The 19,982-nt window shown below is 40.0% G+C and overlaps 1 protein-coding gene across 1 annotated transcript in view; it reads right to left on the bottom strand.

Moving 5' to 3' along the window:
• The window catches only part of AVEN (apoptosis and caspase activation inhibitor), a 194,194-nt gene that overhangs the window by 137,019 nt on the left and 37,193 nt on the right, over positions 1-19,982 (bottom strand). Inside the window, exon 2 of the mRNA XM_033851414.2 lies at positions 17,975-18,152. Within this exon, the coding sequence (XP_033707305.1) occupies positions 17,975-18,152 (178 nt within the window). The remainder of the gene's footprint in view (positions 1-17,974; positions 18,153-19,982) is intronic.

Below are 19,982 nucleotides of genomic sequence, written 5' to 3'. Positions count from 1 at the left end.
GGATAAATGGTTATGTCATACATCAAAGTGTCAGGATGTTTTTCCCCTTATCCATCTAAAGACACATTAAACAGATTCTCTCTCTGGACCAGCCCCTGTTTGGACAGCACCTGGGGCAACAAAGGCTACCCTAGAATTGCCCCAACTTCCATGGAAGATTAGCCACATAGGTGGTACGTGCTGGGATGACTGCTGGCTAACAGAAGCATGCCTGCCTCTCATCTGTCCACTGCTAGAGTACCTTTTGGAAGACTGCACCTCCTGATTGCATGGGACATCAAGACAGTCTCTTGCACAAGAAGCACAACATTAAAAAAAAGTTTCTTTTTTAATTGACGTGTAGTTGATTTACAATGTTGTGTTAGTTTCAGGTGTACAGCAGTGATTCAGTTATACATATACATCTATTCTTTAAATGAAGTTTTTCTGATCAATGGACTTTAGACATGTATACAAGTCATTTGGAATGAAGCTATTCATATATATACACACACACACAAACACATGCATAAATACACACACACACACACATATATATACACACATACATACGTACCTTCTTAATTGGTAGCCAACACATCCTCAGAGATAAATAAGCATTTTGTAACTGATTAATGAAGAAATTAAAATCAATTATTGATGTTTTACCTTGTTTAACAAATGTACCCTCATTCACCTGATTCAATTAATATAAATGCTTTGTCCCAGGCAACTCTTGGCCTCATTCTGAGAGAACTAGTTCTCCTGAGCCTTTAAGGAGCAATAGGACATTTGCATAACCTAAAAATATTTCCCCCAAGAGAGTTATTATTTACTGTCACTATTTTAGCATATGCCCACCAATTCCTTGACACTCCTCCCCCGCGTAGGTGAAGCTTAATTCCCATCCCCTTCGGTGTGAGGACTCAGTGAACAGAGAGTAGGAAGTAACGTGACAGTGGAGAAACCTGATAGATACCATCTTCATCAAGGGATCAGAGTCAACACAATCAGTAATGTCACATTGATAGCATGTGTGCCAACGAGAAAGGCACACCACCTCTGTGGTATTTCCCCCAAAAAATCCATGACCTCAGTCCAATCACCAGAAAATATCAGAAAAACCCAAACTGAGGGATCCTATGAAATACCTAACCACTATTCTTCGAAAGTGTCCAGAGAAGACTGAAAAACTGTCACAAATTGGAGGAGACTAAGGAGCTAAATAAATGCAATGTGGTATCCTGAGTCAGAACAAAGAAAGTGGGGAGAAAATGGGGAAATTCAAATAGTCTGTAGTATACCAACGTTAATTTCTTAGTTTTGATAAAGGTACCATGTTTATCTAAGATGTTATTTAACATTAGGGGAAGCTAGGTGAAGGGTATAAGGGAACTAGTGTTGCAACTCTTCTGAGAAATCTAAGTAGTATTAGAAAATTAAAAAGTCAAGAAACAAATAATTGGGCCTTAATATTACTTAGTATTAAATGAATCCACATGCAAGATATCCTGCAACTTGACCACCTTCCTCACTTGTTGGAATAGATTTATGCTAGGCGTCGAGGTGAGTTGCTTTTCATTGAAGACTACCTTCCCAGGACTACAGTTCTTAAAAAGGAGACAAACCGTAGTAGCAAATATCTGGACCACCAATGCAGTAAATCACAACCAGCAGCTACAAGTAACAGTTTACTCATCCATTCAGCAAGCTTATAGTCATGAACCATGTGCTGGGTACCGTGCCAAATACTGAGGATAAAAAGATCTACCCTCAACAGACACACAATCCAGTAATGATCAGGTCAACGGCAATGCACTCAGAAAAGCCTCTCTGACCTTCCCAAGATGAACTGGGTGCCCTCCCTTGGTTGTTCCACAGTTCTGTGCTGCCCACACTGAACTGTAATTGTTGGTTTTCTCACCTGTATTTTCCCACGACTGATACTTGCCAAATACTATTCAGGGTCTGAGATTTTATCCTATTTGTAAGATAATAAGTTAGCCTATTACGGTTCCATGGATGCTGGCAGAAGACATGAGACTCCTGGATCAGAGACCAAGGACATGAATACTCATGGCCAAAGCTTCATGTTCGTCTGCATTGGTTTCTCAGGCCCCCTCTGCCTCAGAGCAGTAATTCAAAGAGCCCGTCATGGAATCCTCCACATGCTATGGGTCATGTTACAGGAAAGGAACACTAAGCTTAGGAGACTCACTGCTCTTACAGTAAGTGGAAACAAGCCCGACCTTTGCCTGGGGGAGGTGTTACCTCATCCCTCACGGTTGCTTGTTGCCTCAGGTAGAGAATGGGCAGGGTCCCGCATTCTTGGCTCGTCCAGCAGGAACATGCAGGAATGCTCAGGACCCCTGTTGCCTCTCCCAACAATCATCTTTTTTTTCTTAATTAAGTTTTATTGGAGTCTAGTTGCTTTACAATGTTGTGTTAGTTTCTGCTGTACAGCAAAGTGAATCAGTTATACGTATACATATATCCCCTCTTTTTTAGATTTCCTTCCCATTTAGGTCACCACAGAGCATGGAGTAGAGTTCCCTGTGCTATACAGTCTGTTCTCATTAGTTGTCTATTTTATACATAGTAGTGTATATATGTCAATCCCAATCTCCCAGTGCATGCCACCCCCTTCCCCCCTTGGTGTCCATAAGTTTGTTCTCTACATCTGTGTCTGTTTCTGCTTTGCAAATAAGTTCATCTGTACCATTTTTCTAGATTCCACATATAAGCGATATTATCCAATATTTGTTTTTCTCTTTCTGACTTACTTCACTCTGCATGACAGTCTCTAGGTCTATCCACATTTCTGCAAATGGCACTATTTCGTTCCTTTTTATGGCTGAGTAATATTCCATTGCATATATGTACCACATCATCTTTATCCATTCCTCTGCTGATGGACATTTAGGTTGCTTCCGTGACCTGGCTATTGTAAATAGTGCTACAATGAACACTGGGGTGCATGTATCTTTTTGAATTATGGTTTCCTCCGGGTATGTGCCCAGGAGTGGGATTGCTGGATCATATGGTAATTCTATTTTTAGTTTTTTGAGGAACCTTCATACTGTTCTCCATAGTGGCTGTATCAATTTACATTCCCACCAACAGTGTAGGAGGTTCCAACAATAATCTTAACCACAGGGAATGTTTTAGGCATTTCTGTACCCTTAACACCTGGCATGACATGGGACACAGTGTAGACACTTGTTAAGTGTTTGCTAAAGGAATGACTACAAGTTAGAAATCCTGAGTTTGAAGCCAAAGAGCTGCTCAATATCAAGACCATGGACACTGTCACTTAATCTCCTTAAGCTTCATTCTCTTAATTTCTAGAAAATGTTCAAAAATAGAAACTCAAGAAAGGAAATGAAAAGATAATGAAAAAATTACCTCCAAGGATTCTTCTATCTCTAAAACTGAAAGTTTCTATAATTTTCTAAACAGGAGATGCCAGAAAGCCTGGGTGCCTGACTGTCTCTCTGACAGATGTGATTCCCGTTGCATTCCCACCATGGAGGTAGAAATTCGTGACAACAAACTTAGAATTCTACTAATGTTGGTTATCCAAAGTTATTCATGATAACCTCAAATTTCACTATAAAATTTCATAAAGACTAAACTCTATAAAAACAAGGCAGAAACCTCTACTGTCACAGAATTCTCAAGGTAAATATTAAAACCACATAAATTATCTACTTACCTAGTAAATGATAGATGAATAGATGAAGAAAAACCTTCTCAAACTTCATGATTTTAAGAGACTAGCAGTGTCATTAACACTGAAACATCTCCCTCTATGTACAATACACAGGATGCAATATTTAAGGGATAATAGATAATGATCACGTGACTATTAAGTCCCTTCGACAAGTGCCAGCAAAACGTGTAAGATACAGATTTAATTTCCAAGAGGAATTCCCACCACAGATAATGAAAAGCTATGTGGGGAATGTACACCACACTCAGTCACAAACTTAAGCAGTATATATTGGTATTTCATTAACATCAGTTCCATTCTTAGGTTAACTGAAAATGCTGAGACAGATGCAGTATTCTCGTAACAAATCATGCGAAGGTATTCCTTCCACTCCCTTCAAGTATGACGATACACTAAGAATATACAACGCAGTATCCTGTATGGGTTTTAATCTTTTGAGTTATGTCACTTTTCAGGTGGAAAAGACATATTTGAGGTTTTTTTCCATCAAATTCATTTGATATTGGCTTTTTTTTTTTTTGACCAAAAGAATCAACAGCACCAGGCAGTCCTTGGACCTGTCTCTTGCCTCAGCAGTGTTAGGTGGAATAGACCCAAGATTTGCCCCCTTACTCCAGCCTCTTGATCACCCCTCAAATCCCCTCTCCAGCTGCAGCCTCCAGGACATCTCCTTGCCATCCTTTGCTTCCCACAACAGTTAGCCCCAGATTTTGTGCTTAGCTCCTTGTCGCCAATCAACCGTGAGCTCCCAGATCCACCAGAATTATTCCACCAAGGTCAAAGCTGCTATCACCTACCTGATCAACCTGCATCTGTAGGCTTCCTACACCTCCCTCTCTCTGGGCTTCCATTCCAGCTGCAAAAGTGTGGCTGGCGATGAGCTGCCGGGAAAATGCAAGGGCACCAAACGTCTCTAGAAGATCCAGAACCAGGGCTGCAGCTGAGTCCTCTTCCAGGACATGAAGAGGCGGCCTCAAGATGAGTGAGGTCACAGTCTGGGTGGCAAGGAAGGGGCCCTGGCCCTAGAGGAAACCCTGAACCAGGTCCTGCTGAAGCTGCACACCCTGGGTTTTGCCCACAGAGACTCCCATCTCTTGGACTTCCTGGAGAAACACTTCCTGGAAGACGAGGTGAAATTCATCAGGAAGGACAACCACCTGAGCAACCTCCTCGGGCCAGCCTGAGGCAGGGCTGGGCGAGGCCTCTTTGAAACGCTCAGCCGTAAGCATGACTAGAAGCCTCCAGGGGCCGCACCTTCTAAGGCCCTGCTGCAGCTCCCTGGCCTCTGGACGTCTGCCTCCAGCCCCATGGCAGCTTCTTAACCAATCACAAACCCTGTCCCAAGATGCAGACCAAGTGTCGACAATAAAGCTTCCTTTTGCAGAGACAGATATACAAGAGAACGTGTATCTTAGATAATGATGTACATGTAGACTTTAATGGAGAGTGTCAAATGGGAAAGACACCAACTCTGAAGCCAGGCATACTTACGTTTGAATCCTTATTCTGCTGCATATTAGACGTGTGACTGTTGCATATATTATTTAACATTGTTTTTAAGGCTTAATTTCAACACATGTAGAGATAATGAAATCTACCCTGTAGTTACCATTCCAAATCAATGATATAGAAAAAGCCTACATCCTGCACCTGGTAGGTATTCAGGAAATGGCAGTACTTATTGCCATCAGCTTGTTAGCTTAAGGTCATTTGCTGTCACAGGGTCACTAATGGCCACAGGCATCCATTTACACACACACCCCTTACTTATTTATTTTAAGCCTAACCCTGCTGAGAACACTGGAAGTGTTAACTTAATGCGCTTGAGTAAAATGCTATAGAATCATTGCGAAATTTAAAGAAGCCAGGAGAACAGAATTATAGGATTTAAAAAAAAGTTCCCTGGAAGTTCCCTTGTGGCCTAGTGGTTAGGATTCGGCACTTTCACTGCTGTGGCCCGGTTCAATCCCTGGTAGGGGAACTGAGAGATCCTGCAAGCTGCGAGGCACAGCCAAATAAATAAATAACAAAATTAAATTCCTTGACAAATCACCTGGCCTGTCCCTGTGCCGCAGGAAGGACAATTGTCGGATCCATTCCAGTCAAATGAGACCATATCTATTCTGCAAGGTTTCCACAGTTAGGATGATTCCCCAACTCTCCCTCGGATGCCCAGTTAACATCTCACGTACAAAATGTACATGAATATCTAATCGATTTCCCTTACATTTTAGTTGAGCCCATTTGGTTTTTTCCATTGTCTTTAGGGCCTGGAACACATATGACATAATTATTAAATCACTTCTCAGACTTCTTTTCCTTAGCATCATAAACCTTTCATCACAGATCCAATTTTTCCCATTTTTAATCATCTTTCAAGTTCCCTGTGTCACCTCTGTTGTTGTAGAGATTGAAAGAGGTCAACAAATCCCATAAGAGAGAAAATGAGCTAATGGCCATTGTGTTCTATATTCTAATTATATATGTCAGTATTATGCTGTTACTTTAATGATGGCCCCATGTTAATGGCATGATTTTAAATACAACTAGATTTTCTCAATCGTCACACTTACACTGTATGTCTACCCCAACAGTTTGCTTGTCTTTGCCTATAAAATAATTCTTAACATTTTACAGCACTTTATAGTTTATTTAATAGTTCTACATGATCCCTACAACCATCCTGGATTAAAGCAAGGCAGGTATTATTTTTTACAGTTTAAAAAAATAAAAAAGGAAGTTCCGAGAGTTTCACTCCCCCATAGGCATGTAGTTAGTAAGTGACAACCAGAACCAAGACAGTTCAGCTGACATCCTTCAATCCAATGCGCCTTCCATTCTACAACCAAAATACACATACAACACTTTGGGTACACTTACTGAAATAGATGACTTTGTTATCACAATCCTATGGTTATGTCTGCCCTTTTCATAGCCTTTAAATTCATGTTCCATGCTCTTTATATTAGAAGAGGTTCTACCCTGACCTTCATTAAAGCTTTTACCAAAATAACTCTTTTATTCTCTCTCTTTCTAGAGCAAGTAAAGAGAACTTATCAACTTCCACTTAAATATGACATTGATCATGAGCATTTATTTGCTCTGCTTCCCAAAACCCTCTTTTAAATGAGGGTAATTTTTTAAAGGGAAGGATGAGTCCACAAGAATAAACAGACTGAGAGGGTAGACAGCAGAGTTGAGAGGAATATGTAGATGCTGTTAGAATGTAACATGCAGATTGGATGATGTAGCCAGTTAGACATTTATCAACCAGAACAGTATCTGGAATACAAGTCAAATCCAAAAAGATTCAATAATGTTCTCTCAGTAAAATTTCTAGTAAGAATAATCTAAATTATCTAATAGTCTAAATAAACATTCAGTTCATAAAATGAACTTGAGACATTTCAGTCACCACGGCTCAGCTCTGAAGGACTGGGCTCAGGAAGACAGCAACAACAGCCAAAAATGGTGGTGGTGAGAAAATGGCTGCTCTGGGACCAAAATCAGTCATCGAACCAAGTGTTATTTGACTACAGTTTGCCATAAGACAAATTTTTTAAGGAACAGATCAAACTGGATGAAAGCTGGGTACCTCTGGAGATAATATAATTCAACAGGTTAAAATCCCTCAGACTTTAATAGAAGTAGTAAGAAAATCAAAGTCAAAACCCATGAAAATAAATAAAGATAAAGCTAAAATCAGAAGCTCTCCATGCAAAACTCTCTGATGAGTATAAAATGTCTGATGACTGATGACCATAAAAAATGATGTAAAAACAGATCCATTTATATAAAAGGCTTCTCAACTGGTACAACCCTAGGTGACAAAAAGAAAGATTAGAAGATAAAGGTGAAGCACAAAATATTCAAATGAGAAACTGAGACCTCTGACCAAAAGCATAAAGAGAGACTCTCTAATACTTTTCGAGAAAGATTAATTTGCAAAAAAATAAAAGAGAGAGAGAGAAGGCAAAATGAAGTATAAGCTAAATTGAGAGCTAAAGAAGAAGAAAAACAGCAGTGCTATAAATGCTGAAATGAAATCTCTAGAAGATTAGATTTTTGCTGAGTTTTTTGGATGACTTAGATGATCCGACCTGTAGAGAAGATCTACACTTCCTTTCCTCAAATTGTGGGGAAATAAAGTGGATAGACTTTATCAGAGGTGCAAAAGAGAGAAATAATTCCATTTCATGAGAAAGCCGAAGCAGCACTAGATATAGCCGAAGAAGCCAATAATGGTAACCTCCAATTAAAGAACAAAGAAGAGAGGTGGGGAGTACCAGGAGAGAGAAAACACAGCGCTGAAAACAATCGTGGCGGATCAACCAGAATCCCTCAACAAATGGAAATCAAAAGGTCACAGATTTAAAGGAAAAGGAAAAGGAATTAAAGCTGCCTAGGCTGCGTCTGTTTAAGGAAAACTACAGTTTCAGAGCAAGAGGATGAAAATTGACAGTTAATGATAAACATGATAAAAATGAAGCAGCTGGACCAGTAAAAGTAGACAAAGAGTCTTCATCAAAACAACAGAAAACACAATGGTGCAGGAGACCAGTAGGGTAGCAAACAAATTTCTAGGTATTCAGCTGCTTCTATCTTTGGAGGTTTGAAAATAAGAAAATCAAATTAGACCCACTTCAATGTCCAGCTGTAAGAAAGGAAAGATTTGTGTGTGTGTGTGTGTGTGTGTGTGTGTGTGTGTGTGTGTGTTTTAACCTGTGTGTGTGGTTTAACCTGTCTTTTTGTTGTTGTTGTTCAAATAAAGATTTTTTAATGTATAGTTCTGCTTGTGTTATTTCAAATGATTCCAATATCAAAGGGAATGTATTTCCACTAAATTGCCTTCGTAATATAAGAATATATTAGTAAAAACTAATAAAATACATATCAAATAAAAAGAAAAAAAACAAAAGAACTCAATCAAAGAGGGCAAATACAACTCAAACTGTCCCACTGCTTCATGGGAAAAAAGGTTCAAAGTTTAATGAAAAAATACAGGCTGCTAGAGTGACAGCCTTCTTTTCCCTTTCGGTCTAATTGCTGGCAAAAGGATGCAGAGGCAAGAAAATCTAATATTATAATTAAAATCTCCCCCCAAAATCAACTTTTCTTAAAATTACACTGAGGAAGATATATAGTAGCTTTTTTTTGAAGGTCTAATTGGCTTTATTCAATGATTCATGAATCAGGCAGCATCCCATCTATAGGATAGATGGGCTTTTCCTATAACAGCTTTAAATGAAAATATGCCTAGAGAACTATGCTGACCAAACTGTAGTCTAATCATTTTTATTTGTTCCACTTAAAATAAACAGCTTAGGGCTTCCCTGGTGGCGCAGTGGTTGGGAGTCCGCCTGCCGATGCGGGGGACGCGGGTTCGTGCCCCGGTCCGGGAGGATCCCACATGCCGCGGAGCCCGTGAGCCATGGCTGCTGGGCCTAAGCGTCCGGAGCCTGTGCTCTGCAGCGGGAGAGGCCACAAGAGTGAGAGGCCCGCGTACCGCAAAAATAAATAAATAAATAATAAATAAATAAATAAACAGCTTATAGACTTGCACATAAAAGACTGTTTTCCTCATGTTTATCTTCAACGTTGCTTCAGTGCATCCTGCTCACACTGTAAACACCTGTCTAACTCTGGTTATCTGTGACATCTGAAAAGAAAAATAATAAAGCACATGGCATGGTTTCAATAACTCACCATTTGAAAAAAAAAGTAGGAGGCAGAAAAAATGCCTAAAGATCTAAGTTTTTATGCCTGAATGTGAGAGTATGGTGTCATTTTCAAAGGTTTTGAAACATAACCTAGAACTGCAAGAATACTGTTCAAAAAGAAAAGCTGAAGGCATGATTAGCTATAAGATGAAGGCTTCCAGAAAGAGTACTAAACAGATGTCTGAAGACTCCCAATCCTACCAGAAAAAGGACTTCAAGCAAACTAGTCCCCTTCCCATATCCTCCATTTATAAAAATGAGATGCCACTGCCCCTGGTCAGAAACTCAAACAAAGCAGAAAGCACCTGCATGTTGAAGACACAGGTTGAAGGTGCTGAAAAGGGCTGCTTCTCCCAAAATGTTTCCCATGGTCTATGGTAGTAACTGAAATTCTACCGTGAGAAGTCCATTTTTAGACTTTTTTTCCCCTTGTATAGAGAGATACGTAAAGAATAGGCAATGGATATAGACAACTTAAAGGATTTTTAAACAAACACAAGGAACCATTATCCAGATCAAGAAATAGAATACCGCCGACGCCACAGAAGCCTCCCTACCAACCCCACCGCACACCTACTATGCGCCCTCCCCAATCATTTCCCCTCATCTCTCCACTGGAGGTGACTGCAGCCCTGATTTTTGTAGTAATCATGTCCTTGATTTTCATTTTACCATTTAAACATGCATCCCTAAATAACACAGTTTACTTTTTGTTGTGTTTTAACTTTCTATGGATAGAATCATACTGAGGTATTTTGGAGGTATTCACATAAGGTTTCAGAGATTCATCCACTTACAATATTTATGTACTCATCCCACTGTTAATGGGCATTTGAGTTGCTTCCATCTGTGGCTCTTCTGAACAAATACAGCTATGCACATTCATGCACATGTCTCCTGATACACATGTGTTAGAATTTCTCTAGAGTATCTTCCAAGGTTGGAAGTACTGGAGCGTCAACTTTACTGGAAAATGACAAACTGTCTTCCAAAGTTAATATACCAACATACATATACACCAACTGTGTGCACAACAGAAATTCACTCTTTGAATTCATTCATGGTCTTCAAAAATTCACCACTGTAATGGAAATCCTACTAGGAGAAGAACACCCCATTAAGCTAGGTGTACTCTTAGCAGAAGGTCTGCCTTCAGAATGGCAGTTGAGAATTAGACCAGAGGTGTACGCAAAGCACAGCTAATTCTGGAATAGGAAATCATGTCTAAAGAACAGTCCAAAGAAAAGAGCCCCTGACTGGGAAACCAAGTCTGGATGACACATTGCAATGGCAATGGTGATCCTTCATGACATGTGGCGGACACCGAGATGGGGGAGAAAAGCAGATTAATAACTATAGGGAACAAAGCGCTGGAAAGGGGAAAAGACTGTTTTATGACTTAACTTAAGGCCACCAACTTTTAAATGTTTAGTAACTCAGACCACCACCACTGATTATTCAAGAAATAGACTCAATAAGTCAGTTATATTATACCCAAGGATAACTTTTAATTTCTCAGGAAAACAAAGATATATAAATTCTGTTGGCAACCATTGCTATTATGTCTAACATTCAAGGAAAAAAAGAAATTGGACTTTATTTTACTGAACACAGTTAACTAAGCTTCTATCAACAAAAAATTTCAGATAAATACTAAATCTAGGTACCTTGGTTACACATTAAGCAGAACTAAAATCAGTGGTAAATTTGGGATAAGATGCTGACATCACCAAATCAAACACTGTTACTTCCTACTATTCCTGCATTTCCTACTGAGAGAAATAGCGTTGCCTAAGATTAGACAAAAACATGATAGAATAGGATTCAAATCCAGATCTGTTCTACCGTCAAAAGTTATATACTCTTTAGAAGACTGAAATGCAAGGTGGAGTAATTATGCCACCTCACTCCACTAATCTAAAAATGGTTGTAAAAGTTTCAGTTATACAAGATAGGTAAGCAGTAGAGATCTACTACACAGCAGAGTACCTGTAGCTAACAATACTGTATTGTATACCTAAAATTTGCTAAGAGGGTAGATCTTAAGTGTTCTTACCACCAAAATTAATAATAAGATAAAGCAGATGGGAGGAAATTTGGGGGGTTGATGGACATTCTATGGCCGTGACTATTTCACAGGTACAAACTTAATCCCCGAACTCATCAAGTTGTATATGTTAAATATGAACAGCTTTTTATATGTCAATAATACCTCAATAAGGTTTTTCTTTTTTAAAGGTTGTGAAAGAATGTAGCAACTGATAAAATTTAACACGCTTCAGAAAACAAAGCAAAATTTGAATTTGTAAGAGGATATATAAGAGAACATATCTTTGTGATCTGGAGGGAAAGATGAATTTCCCAAACAAGGCACAAAACAACACAAACTGTAAGACAGAAAGTTGATAAATTCAATTACATTAAAACATAAAACCATGCACCAAAAGATACCATTACAAAAGTAAGAGAAAAATCCCATAATAGAAGGTATCTGTAAAAATAAACATCAAAAGTATCAAGAATATATTAAAAACATACGTCAATGAGAAGCAAACAAGCCAAATGGTCAAAGAATGTGTGCAGGCGTCCACAGAAGCAAGCTAGCACAGCAAAAAAAAGATGCTCGGCCTCAACAGTTAGCTCAGGAAATGCAACAACCCAGGCCTCCATGCCAGCTCAGACACTCCCTCACGATTTCATACTAGAGTACATCATTATCATCATTTACAACCTCTGCCCCACTAAACCCAAACTTGAAATGCTCCACTCTATGGCCACCTCTTCCCCACTTTCCGACTCATACCCCTTCAAGGAGGTCAACAATCCTTCTGCACGGAGAAATCTATAGTCCACTGATCCCACTGTCTTTCCTCTGCCCCTCACCTCTCTCGTGCCTGCCCGTCTCTCTTTACCCAGCTTGAACGCAACGGCAATCATCCTAATCACCCCTTTTATTTTCTCACCTCGTTGCATTTGCTGGGCTGAACAACGATATAATCATGATTAAATCCTACTCTCCATCCCTCCATACCTGCACCCACACAGCAGGATGTGAATGGGGGAAAACACACCTTTTCTCACCTTAAATTCATGACCATCAACCTCCCGTGGGCGGCCATGAGCACCCAGCAACCATACCACATTTTCCTATTTCATTCAGTTTCCCACTCTCTAGACAACTGTTTCTTTTTTTTTTTTTAGTACTTTTCTATTACTGAAATGCAGTTGATTTACAATATTATGTTAGTTTCAGGTATGCAGCAAAGTGATTCAGTCTATTTTTTCAGACTATTTTTCATTATAGGTTATTATGAGATACTGAATCTAGTTCCCTGTGCTATACAGTAAATCCTTGTTGCTTATCTATCTTATGTACAGTAGTTTGTACTTGTTAATCCCATGCTCGTAATTTATCCCCCTCCCTTCCCCTTTGGCAACCATGAGTTTGTCTTCTATAGATAACTATTTCTTAACTTCTACTCTCTCCTCACATTTCCAACACCTCCTCCCTGACTCTCACTGACAGCTTTCTCATTTCACTAAGAAAACAGAAGCAATCAGAAGACGGCTTCCTCAAGCCCCCATCACATCTACCCACCTACTACCTACACCTATGCCCAAATATTCTGGGTTTCCTCCAATTACAGTTGAAAAACTGGCCCAGCCCCTGGCAGTGGGCAATCGCTCCATCTGTACAAACGATTCCATCACCTCATGTGGACCAAAGAACACAGATCCAGCAATTCTCACCTCTTCTCACATTATTTTTGACCTCTTTTCTGGATCTTTCTATCAACAGATAAACATGCAATCACTTCTCCCATGTTTAAAAAATATGTTTTGACCCACTTCCTCCACCAGCCCATTATTCTCCTTCCCTTTATAAACAAAATTCCTCAATATTAATAGTTGTTTATACTTTCTGTCTCAAATGTCTCTCCTTCCATATTCTTTTTGAATCCAAGAAAGAATTTATCCCACCACTCCAACAAAACTGCTGTAGCTAAGCTCACCGGTAACCTTATGTTGTTAAATTCAACTGTCAATTCTTGGTTGTCGTCAGCTGTGTTTGACACAAATCCCTCGTTCTTCCTGGAAACACTCCTTCATTCCTTCTTCATTCTCCTTGCTGTTTTTTTCTCATTTCCCTAACCTCTAGACACTGTGGTACCCAGGGCTCAGTAGTTTTCTACTCAATAACTCCCTTGGTCATCCTCACGCATTCTCATGACTTTAAATACCATCTGGCATCACCCAAATGTTTATCTCCTGTCCAAACCCGGGTCCTGAACCCCAGATACCTTTATCCAACAAGCTACTTGGAAATATTTCCAATACTTCCTGTTGGGTGTTGTGCTAGGTCTCTTGCAGTTATCACTCCAGGTTCACTCTCCATCCGTCCCCTCTCTGTTCTGCCCTAGGAGGTTGATCTATATGGATCACAGCTTCAGGTTTCCCTTGCCTTCTGACTTCCAGTAGGTTAGGCTTATGGGGGAGCTTTGGAAGGAGAATGAAGGAAAACAGGAGTCTAAGACCAGAGCACTTATTCCCCTGTCCCTCTCCCTGTAGAGTCACCTTTGCTGGCTACATCTTTAGACCAAAGGTGATTCATCCTCTCAAGGCAAACTTCTCACATGAAGCTCTCCTTCAGAGTTCTAGTAACAGGGGTGGTAACATCTCTGCCTTTACCTGCCCTCCCAATGCTGTACTATCTTTGTGCTTTCCCTACGTGCTACCTGTAACTTTGGAAATGCTTCCTTCATTAAAACTTCTTTATAATTATATTGACTGTACCATCTAGTTCCTACAGGATTTGGACTAATACAGATGTCTAACTGGCATCTCAATTTTAACACGTGCAAACTGAGCACCTCCTATAGTTTTATCCATCTCATTTAATGTCAAACCCCTTCTTCTAGCTCTGCAGGCCACAATCTTGGTGTCATCCTCGTGCATCTCTTAATCTCACACCCCACATGTGCAAGTCTGATCTTATACCCTACATTTGCAGTTCTTTCAAAATAGATCCGAAACTCAACCATGTTTCACCACCTCCACCGCTACCACCCCTAGCCCCAGCCACCATCAGTACTTGTCTGCATTGCAGTCGGCCCTTCATATCTGCGGGTTCCACATCCGCAGATTCAACCACAGACAGAAATCTGCAGATACAGAACCCACGGAAACAGAGGGCTAGCTCTACTACACCATTTTATGCAAGGGACTTAAGCATCCACAGATGTTGTTATCTACTGGGGGTCCTGGAACCAAACCCCCATGGATACCGAGGAACAACTGTATTTCAGTAGCCTCACTGGTCTACCTGCTCCCTCCCTCACCAGTCTTCAGGTTATTCCAACTCAGCAGCCAGAATGATCCCGTTAAAACAAGAGTTAGCTATATCACTCTTCTCTTCAAAACCCTCCAGTGGCTGCACACTTCACTCTGAGTAAAAGCCAACATCTTTATAATGGCCTACAAGCCTCCAGGCGACCTGGCCACGCGACGCATCTCTGACCTCACCGCCTGCCTGCTCACTTTGCTCCAGCCACGCTGGCCTCTCTGCTATTTCCTTTACTCCTATCTCAAAGCCTCTGAACTTGCTCCCGCCTCTGCCCGGAACACTCTTCCCACAGATATCCTCAATGCCTGCTCCCTCACCTTTCTCAGGTCTTTTATTCAAATGTCATCCTATCAGTAAGACTTTCTCTGGCCACCTTTCTAAAATTGTAAAGGCCCCTCCTCACTTCACTTCTACCCTAAGCAATTATAGCCATTTGACATCTTACATAGTTTCCTTTTCTTTATTCTGTGTCTGCACCCTCTAGAATGTCAACTCCACGAGGCAGGTGTTTGTGTCTGTTCTGTTTCACTTGTGTATGCTCAGCCTCTGAAACGGTACCTGGAAATGGTGGGTGCTCCAATAATTGAAGGAGCCTCAACTAGATACCACTCAATCAATTGGCCACAATAAAAAAATTTTTTAAAAGCCTAACAGGGCTTCCCTGATGGCGCAGTGGTTGAGAGTCCGCCTGCCAATGCAGGGGACACGGGTTCGTACCCCGGTCCAGGAAGATCCCACATGCCGCGGAGCAGTTAGGCCCGTGAGCCATGGCCGCTGAGCCTGTGCATCCGGAGCCTGTGCTCCGCAACAGGAGAGGCCACAACAGTGAGAGGTCCGCATACCGCAAAAAAAAAAAAAAAAAAATGTCTAACAGTGCTACATATTGGCAAAGACAACGGACCCTAGGAAGTTCAGCTCATCTCCTCTTTGGAGAGCATTTTGGCAATATCTAGGAAAGTTTATGATGCGCATGTCTATGATGTTTTTACTGGGTTGTATATTTATTAATACAAACAATGATAGTATACTAAAAAATCAGAATCATTCCAAGGAGTATGGTCAGTGATATTTTTTCTGGGTTGTATATGTATTTATACAAATAAGGACAGTATACTAAAAATCAGAATCATTCCAAGGAATATGGTCAGCCTATCTAGAGGACATTCTTAATATTTTATGATCACAGAATGAACTCCACTTCTCAAAAGTAATCCAATATAGCCTACCCCACCATAGAGGAAGAAAGCACGGAAGCTCTTCTCAGGCTTACGCTGTAGTGAAAAGAAAATGATAGATCAGCAGCAAACTGGGAAAGAAATGTAAGCACATATCAAGATGTGACAGTTGTGATCTCCCAAGAAACTAATCACCGATAAACAAACCACTTAAGAAATCAGTAAGCAAAGACAGACTACAAGAAAAATATACATATAAGACCCAAACCATGCCAGGCTTTTAGTTATACATAAAACGCTACAATAAATAACCAAAATCATAAGCCAATGTGCATAACTGTTGGATTAAACTAGCATTCTGAATTGCTTTCAAACATTTATGCAGTCTCTTTTATTGCCAGATACCGTCCTAGTAACTTGACTACACAACTGATTCAATTAAATCCACTGGTAGGCAGTCCACATGTTAATTTTATGCACTACTTCAATTTGCCCCCTAAATCTTTTAGTGGGACAGCTGGTAAAAATTGAAACTGATGAGCCCACATTTTATCCTTCTCCTATCTTGAAAAAAAGTGCTTATAAATCCATAACTGGCCAAAATGCAGGTAATGAGAGGGAAACACTCATCTGAGTGGCAAAAAGATGAGCTACCAGTCCCTGAACAACGAGTTGGATGCCATCATCCAAACAAGGGGGTTACGCTACGTGGCATAAACATAACGACCCCAGGCTGAATCTGCTCTCCTACTCAAATCTAATACTCTCTCCACTTACCTCTTCGTTTCCTACTCAAAGGGTTTATTCTATTAACTTGGAAGACAATTCATCACTTTATGATACTTAGTTTGGTGCAGACATTCAAAAATACAGGCAGATGAGAAAAAAGAAAGGCACAACTCAACAGCAACATAAAAGCTGGGGAGAAGAAGAAATTCAAAGCCAACTGTCTGAAAATATTACTTTCACTTTATTTCCATTTCTCATAGCTTCATCCTTTAAATTTTTTTTAACCTGGCAACTTTTTTGAGGTAATTGTAAATTCAGATAGTTATAAGAAATAATACAGCAAGATCTCCTACACGGTTGGCCCCGATGATAACATTTTGCACAACTATAGTATAATATCCCAACCAGGAATTGACATTTGACATAGATAGAATCCACTAATCTTATTCGGATTTCCCGTTTTATTTGCACTCACTTTTACGTGTGTGTATGTAAGAATTTGTGTGTCCACCACCACAATCAAGATATTGATCGGTACCAGCACTGCAAGGATCCTTCGTGTTGCCCTTTCATGAGCACATCCACCTCCCACCCACTCCCCATCCGTAACTCCTGAAAACCAAAAGTCTAGCCACCATTTTTCCTTTGAATTCTTATGCCACACGCTGGTAGGGAACAGCCCTCTATACAACCAGCTCTGGTCCATTTCCTGTTACTACTCTCAGGCTTCACACTGCTGTGCGTTGCTCAACGGAGTCAATCTTAAACAGCTGGTCAAAGAAGGGATGAGTGTCTCCCCTTGCTGACAGAGAAGACTGTCCAAAACCAACAAAGAAAGTATCAGTATTCAGACACATATGGCTACAATATGTGCCTACCCACTAATATGTACGTTCTTGAGTATAAAAGGAAAAAAGAATGTATATTCTAGAAACTTTGTAAACCTTTGTATAAACTTCAGTACTAATTCCTCTGAAATCAAAGAAAACACTTCTGTTTCTCAGCCTACCCAATTTAGAGGGGCATAGTTTAGCATTTTTCATTCCTATAAAGCCTTTTACCTTTCAACCAGGACTGAAGTCTTTCTACATCAGTACATGGAAACCCAGATTTCCATTTAAAGAAATGTCACTTTTTCCTTGCCAACCATTAGACACACTGTCCTTTACCTGGATTTAAAATCCAAAGAACAAACAATGAATTTCTAGTTATTAAAATGCTATTTAAAAAGGAACATAAATGCCTATGCAACTTTCATAGCACTAAGCAGTCCGCACGCAACTGGAATTCATACCTGCAGAGCTGAGGAGAACGCTGAAATCTGTCCCCCTCTGTGATTCTCCACTTTCATTATCGACCTCTTTTTCAGTATCTTGATATCGATCCCAGTTAGAAACTATCTTCCTTTTAGAATAATTTCCCTGTTCTTCATTCTCTTCTCCATAGGTCTCTGCATCACTGTCATCTTCGACCTGCAATCATTAGAGACAAATCGATAAGCAGGCAGTGGAAATCTTAACCTTAGTAGCCTTAGCAGTAAAAATTTTTAAAAACAAATGAAAACAAAAAAAAGTACATAGGTATAAAGAGCACATCTTATAAACCAAGCTTTATGCAAGTATTAAATAATATTTCAAGAGAACCCCACTACATCAGAATGTACTTTCAGTGTAAACTCTTCATTTAGCTGTGCAAAGGAAATCTGATGAGATCCTACCTAAAATCTGTGTAACTGAATCACTGAAGTCTACCCCCAATGTAATCCTATTTCAAGAGTTGTTTCTTCCTACTGAAATAGTCAAGGCTGTAAGAGTCTTAAATTCAAAAGACTTTAGGATGGAAATTAGTTCTTCCAGTTTACAGATTTTACAAACACATTCCGTAAGTATATTTTATAAGCTTTAAATGGGAACCTACTCAGATGCATTCCAGAGAACAGTTTCCAGACTTGGGCATTAAAATGTTAAGACAGCATGCAGAAAAATGCAGAATGTGAGAAATTACAAAAGATAAAGGGTCTAGTTTCTTCAACAAATAAATTGCAAGGAAAAAAAATGATGGGGGAGGAGGGAGAAACCTATAGATTAAAAGAGCTTAATAACACACCATTGTAAAGCAATTATACTCCAATAAAAATGTTTAAAAAAAAAAGCTTAGGGCTTCCCTGGTGGCGCAGTGGTTGAGAATCTGCCTGCCAATGCAGGGGGCACGGGTTCGAGCCCTGGTCTGGGAAGATCCCCCATGCCGCGGAGCAACTGGGCCCGTGAGCCACAATTACTGAGCCTGCACATCTGGAGCCTGTGCTCCGCAACGAGAGAGGCGGTGATAGTGAGAGGCCCGCGCACCGCGATGAAGAGTGGCCCCCGCTTGCCACAACTAGAGAAAGCCCTCGCACAAAAACGAAGACCCAACACAGCGATAAATAAATAAATAAAGCAAACTGTCAACAAGTAAAAATAAATAAACACTAAAAAAAAAAAAGCTTAATGGACACGTAACCATTGTAATGTTGGGAACTTATCTGTACTCTGATTCAAACACTATAACTAGAGAAAATCACTTATAAGACTATTGAAGAAATGTGAACAAGACATTTTCTTATATTAAGGAAATATTGTTATTTTATTTACTTATTGTTTGGTGTGATACCATTATTTTTTTAATGTTTTTATCTTTTAGAAATAAATATTGAACTATTTATGGATGCAAAGATATGACATGTGGGTTTGCTTCAAAATAATAGGTGGAGAGGAATTGTGGGTAGAGATGAAATAAACGGCATAACTGATCATTTCTGAAGCTGGATGATGAGTACATGGAAATTCATTATATTATTCTATTTTAATATGTGTTTGAAATTTTCCATAATAAAAGATTAAATTTTAGGGGCTTCCCTGGTGGCACAGTGGTTGAGAGTCCGCCTGCCGATGCAGGGGACAGGGGTTCGTGCCCCGGTCCGGGAAGATCCCACATGCCGCAGAGCGGCTGGGCCCGTGAGCCATGGCCCCTGAGCCTGCGCGTCCGGAGCCTGTGCTCCGCAATGGGAGAAGCCACAACAGTGAGAGGCCCGCGTACCGAAAAAAAAAAAAAAAGATTAAATTTTTAAAAAGCTGTATATAGAATCTAAAGATACAATTCAAAGGAGTATCCCAAAGATTATAAAATCCTTACCAAGAAAAGAATTTGTGAAATATATTAAAATAATCCATCTGTACAGGATGAGTTAGACTTTTTTAAAGTAAGTTTTTAATAACACAGAAACAGGCGTGTACATTGCAGAAAATTAGGAGGGAAAGACAAGT

The sequence above is a fragment of the Tursiops truncatus genome, chromosome 2 (genome assembly GCF_011762595.2).
Source record: "Tursiops truncatus isolate mTurTru1 chromosome 2, mTurTru1.mat.Y, whole genome shotgun sequence".
NCBI lineage: Eukaryota > Metazoa > Chordata > Mammalia > Artiodactyla > Delphinidae > Tursiops > Tursiops truncatus.
This window is presented reverse-complemented; position numbering and strand designations above follow the sequence as displayed.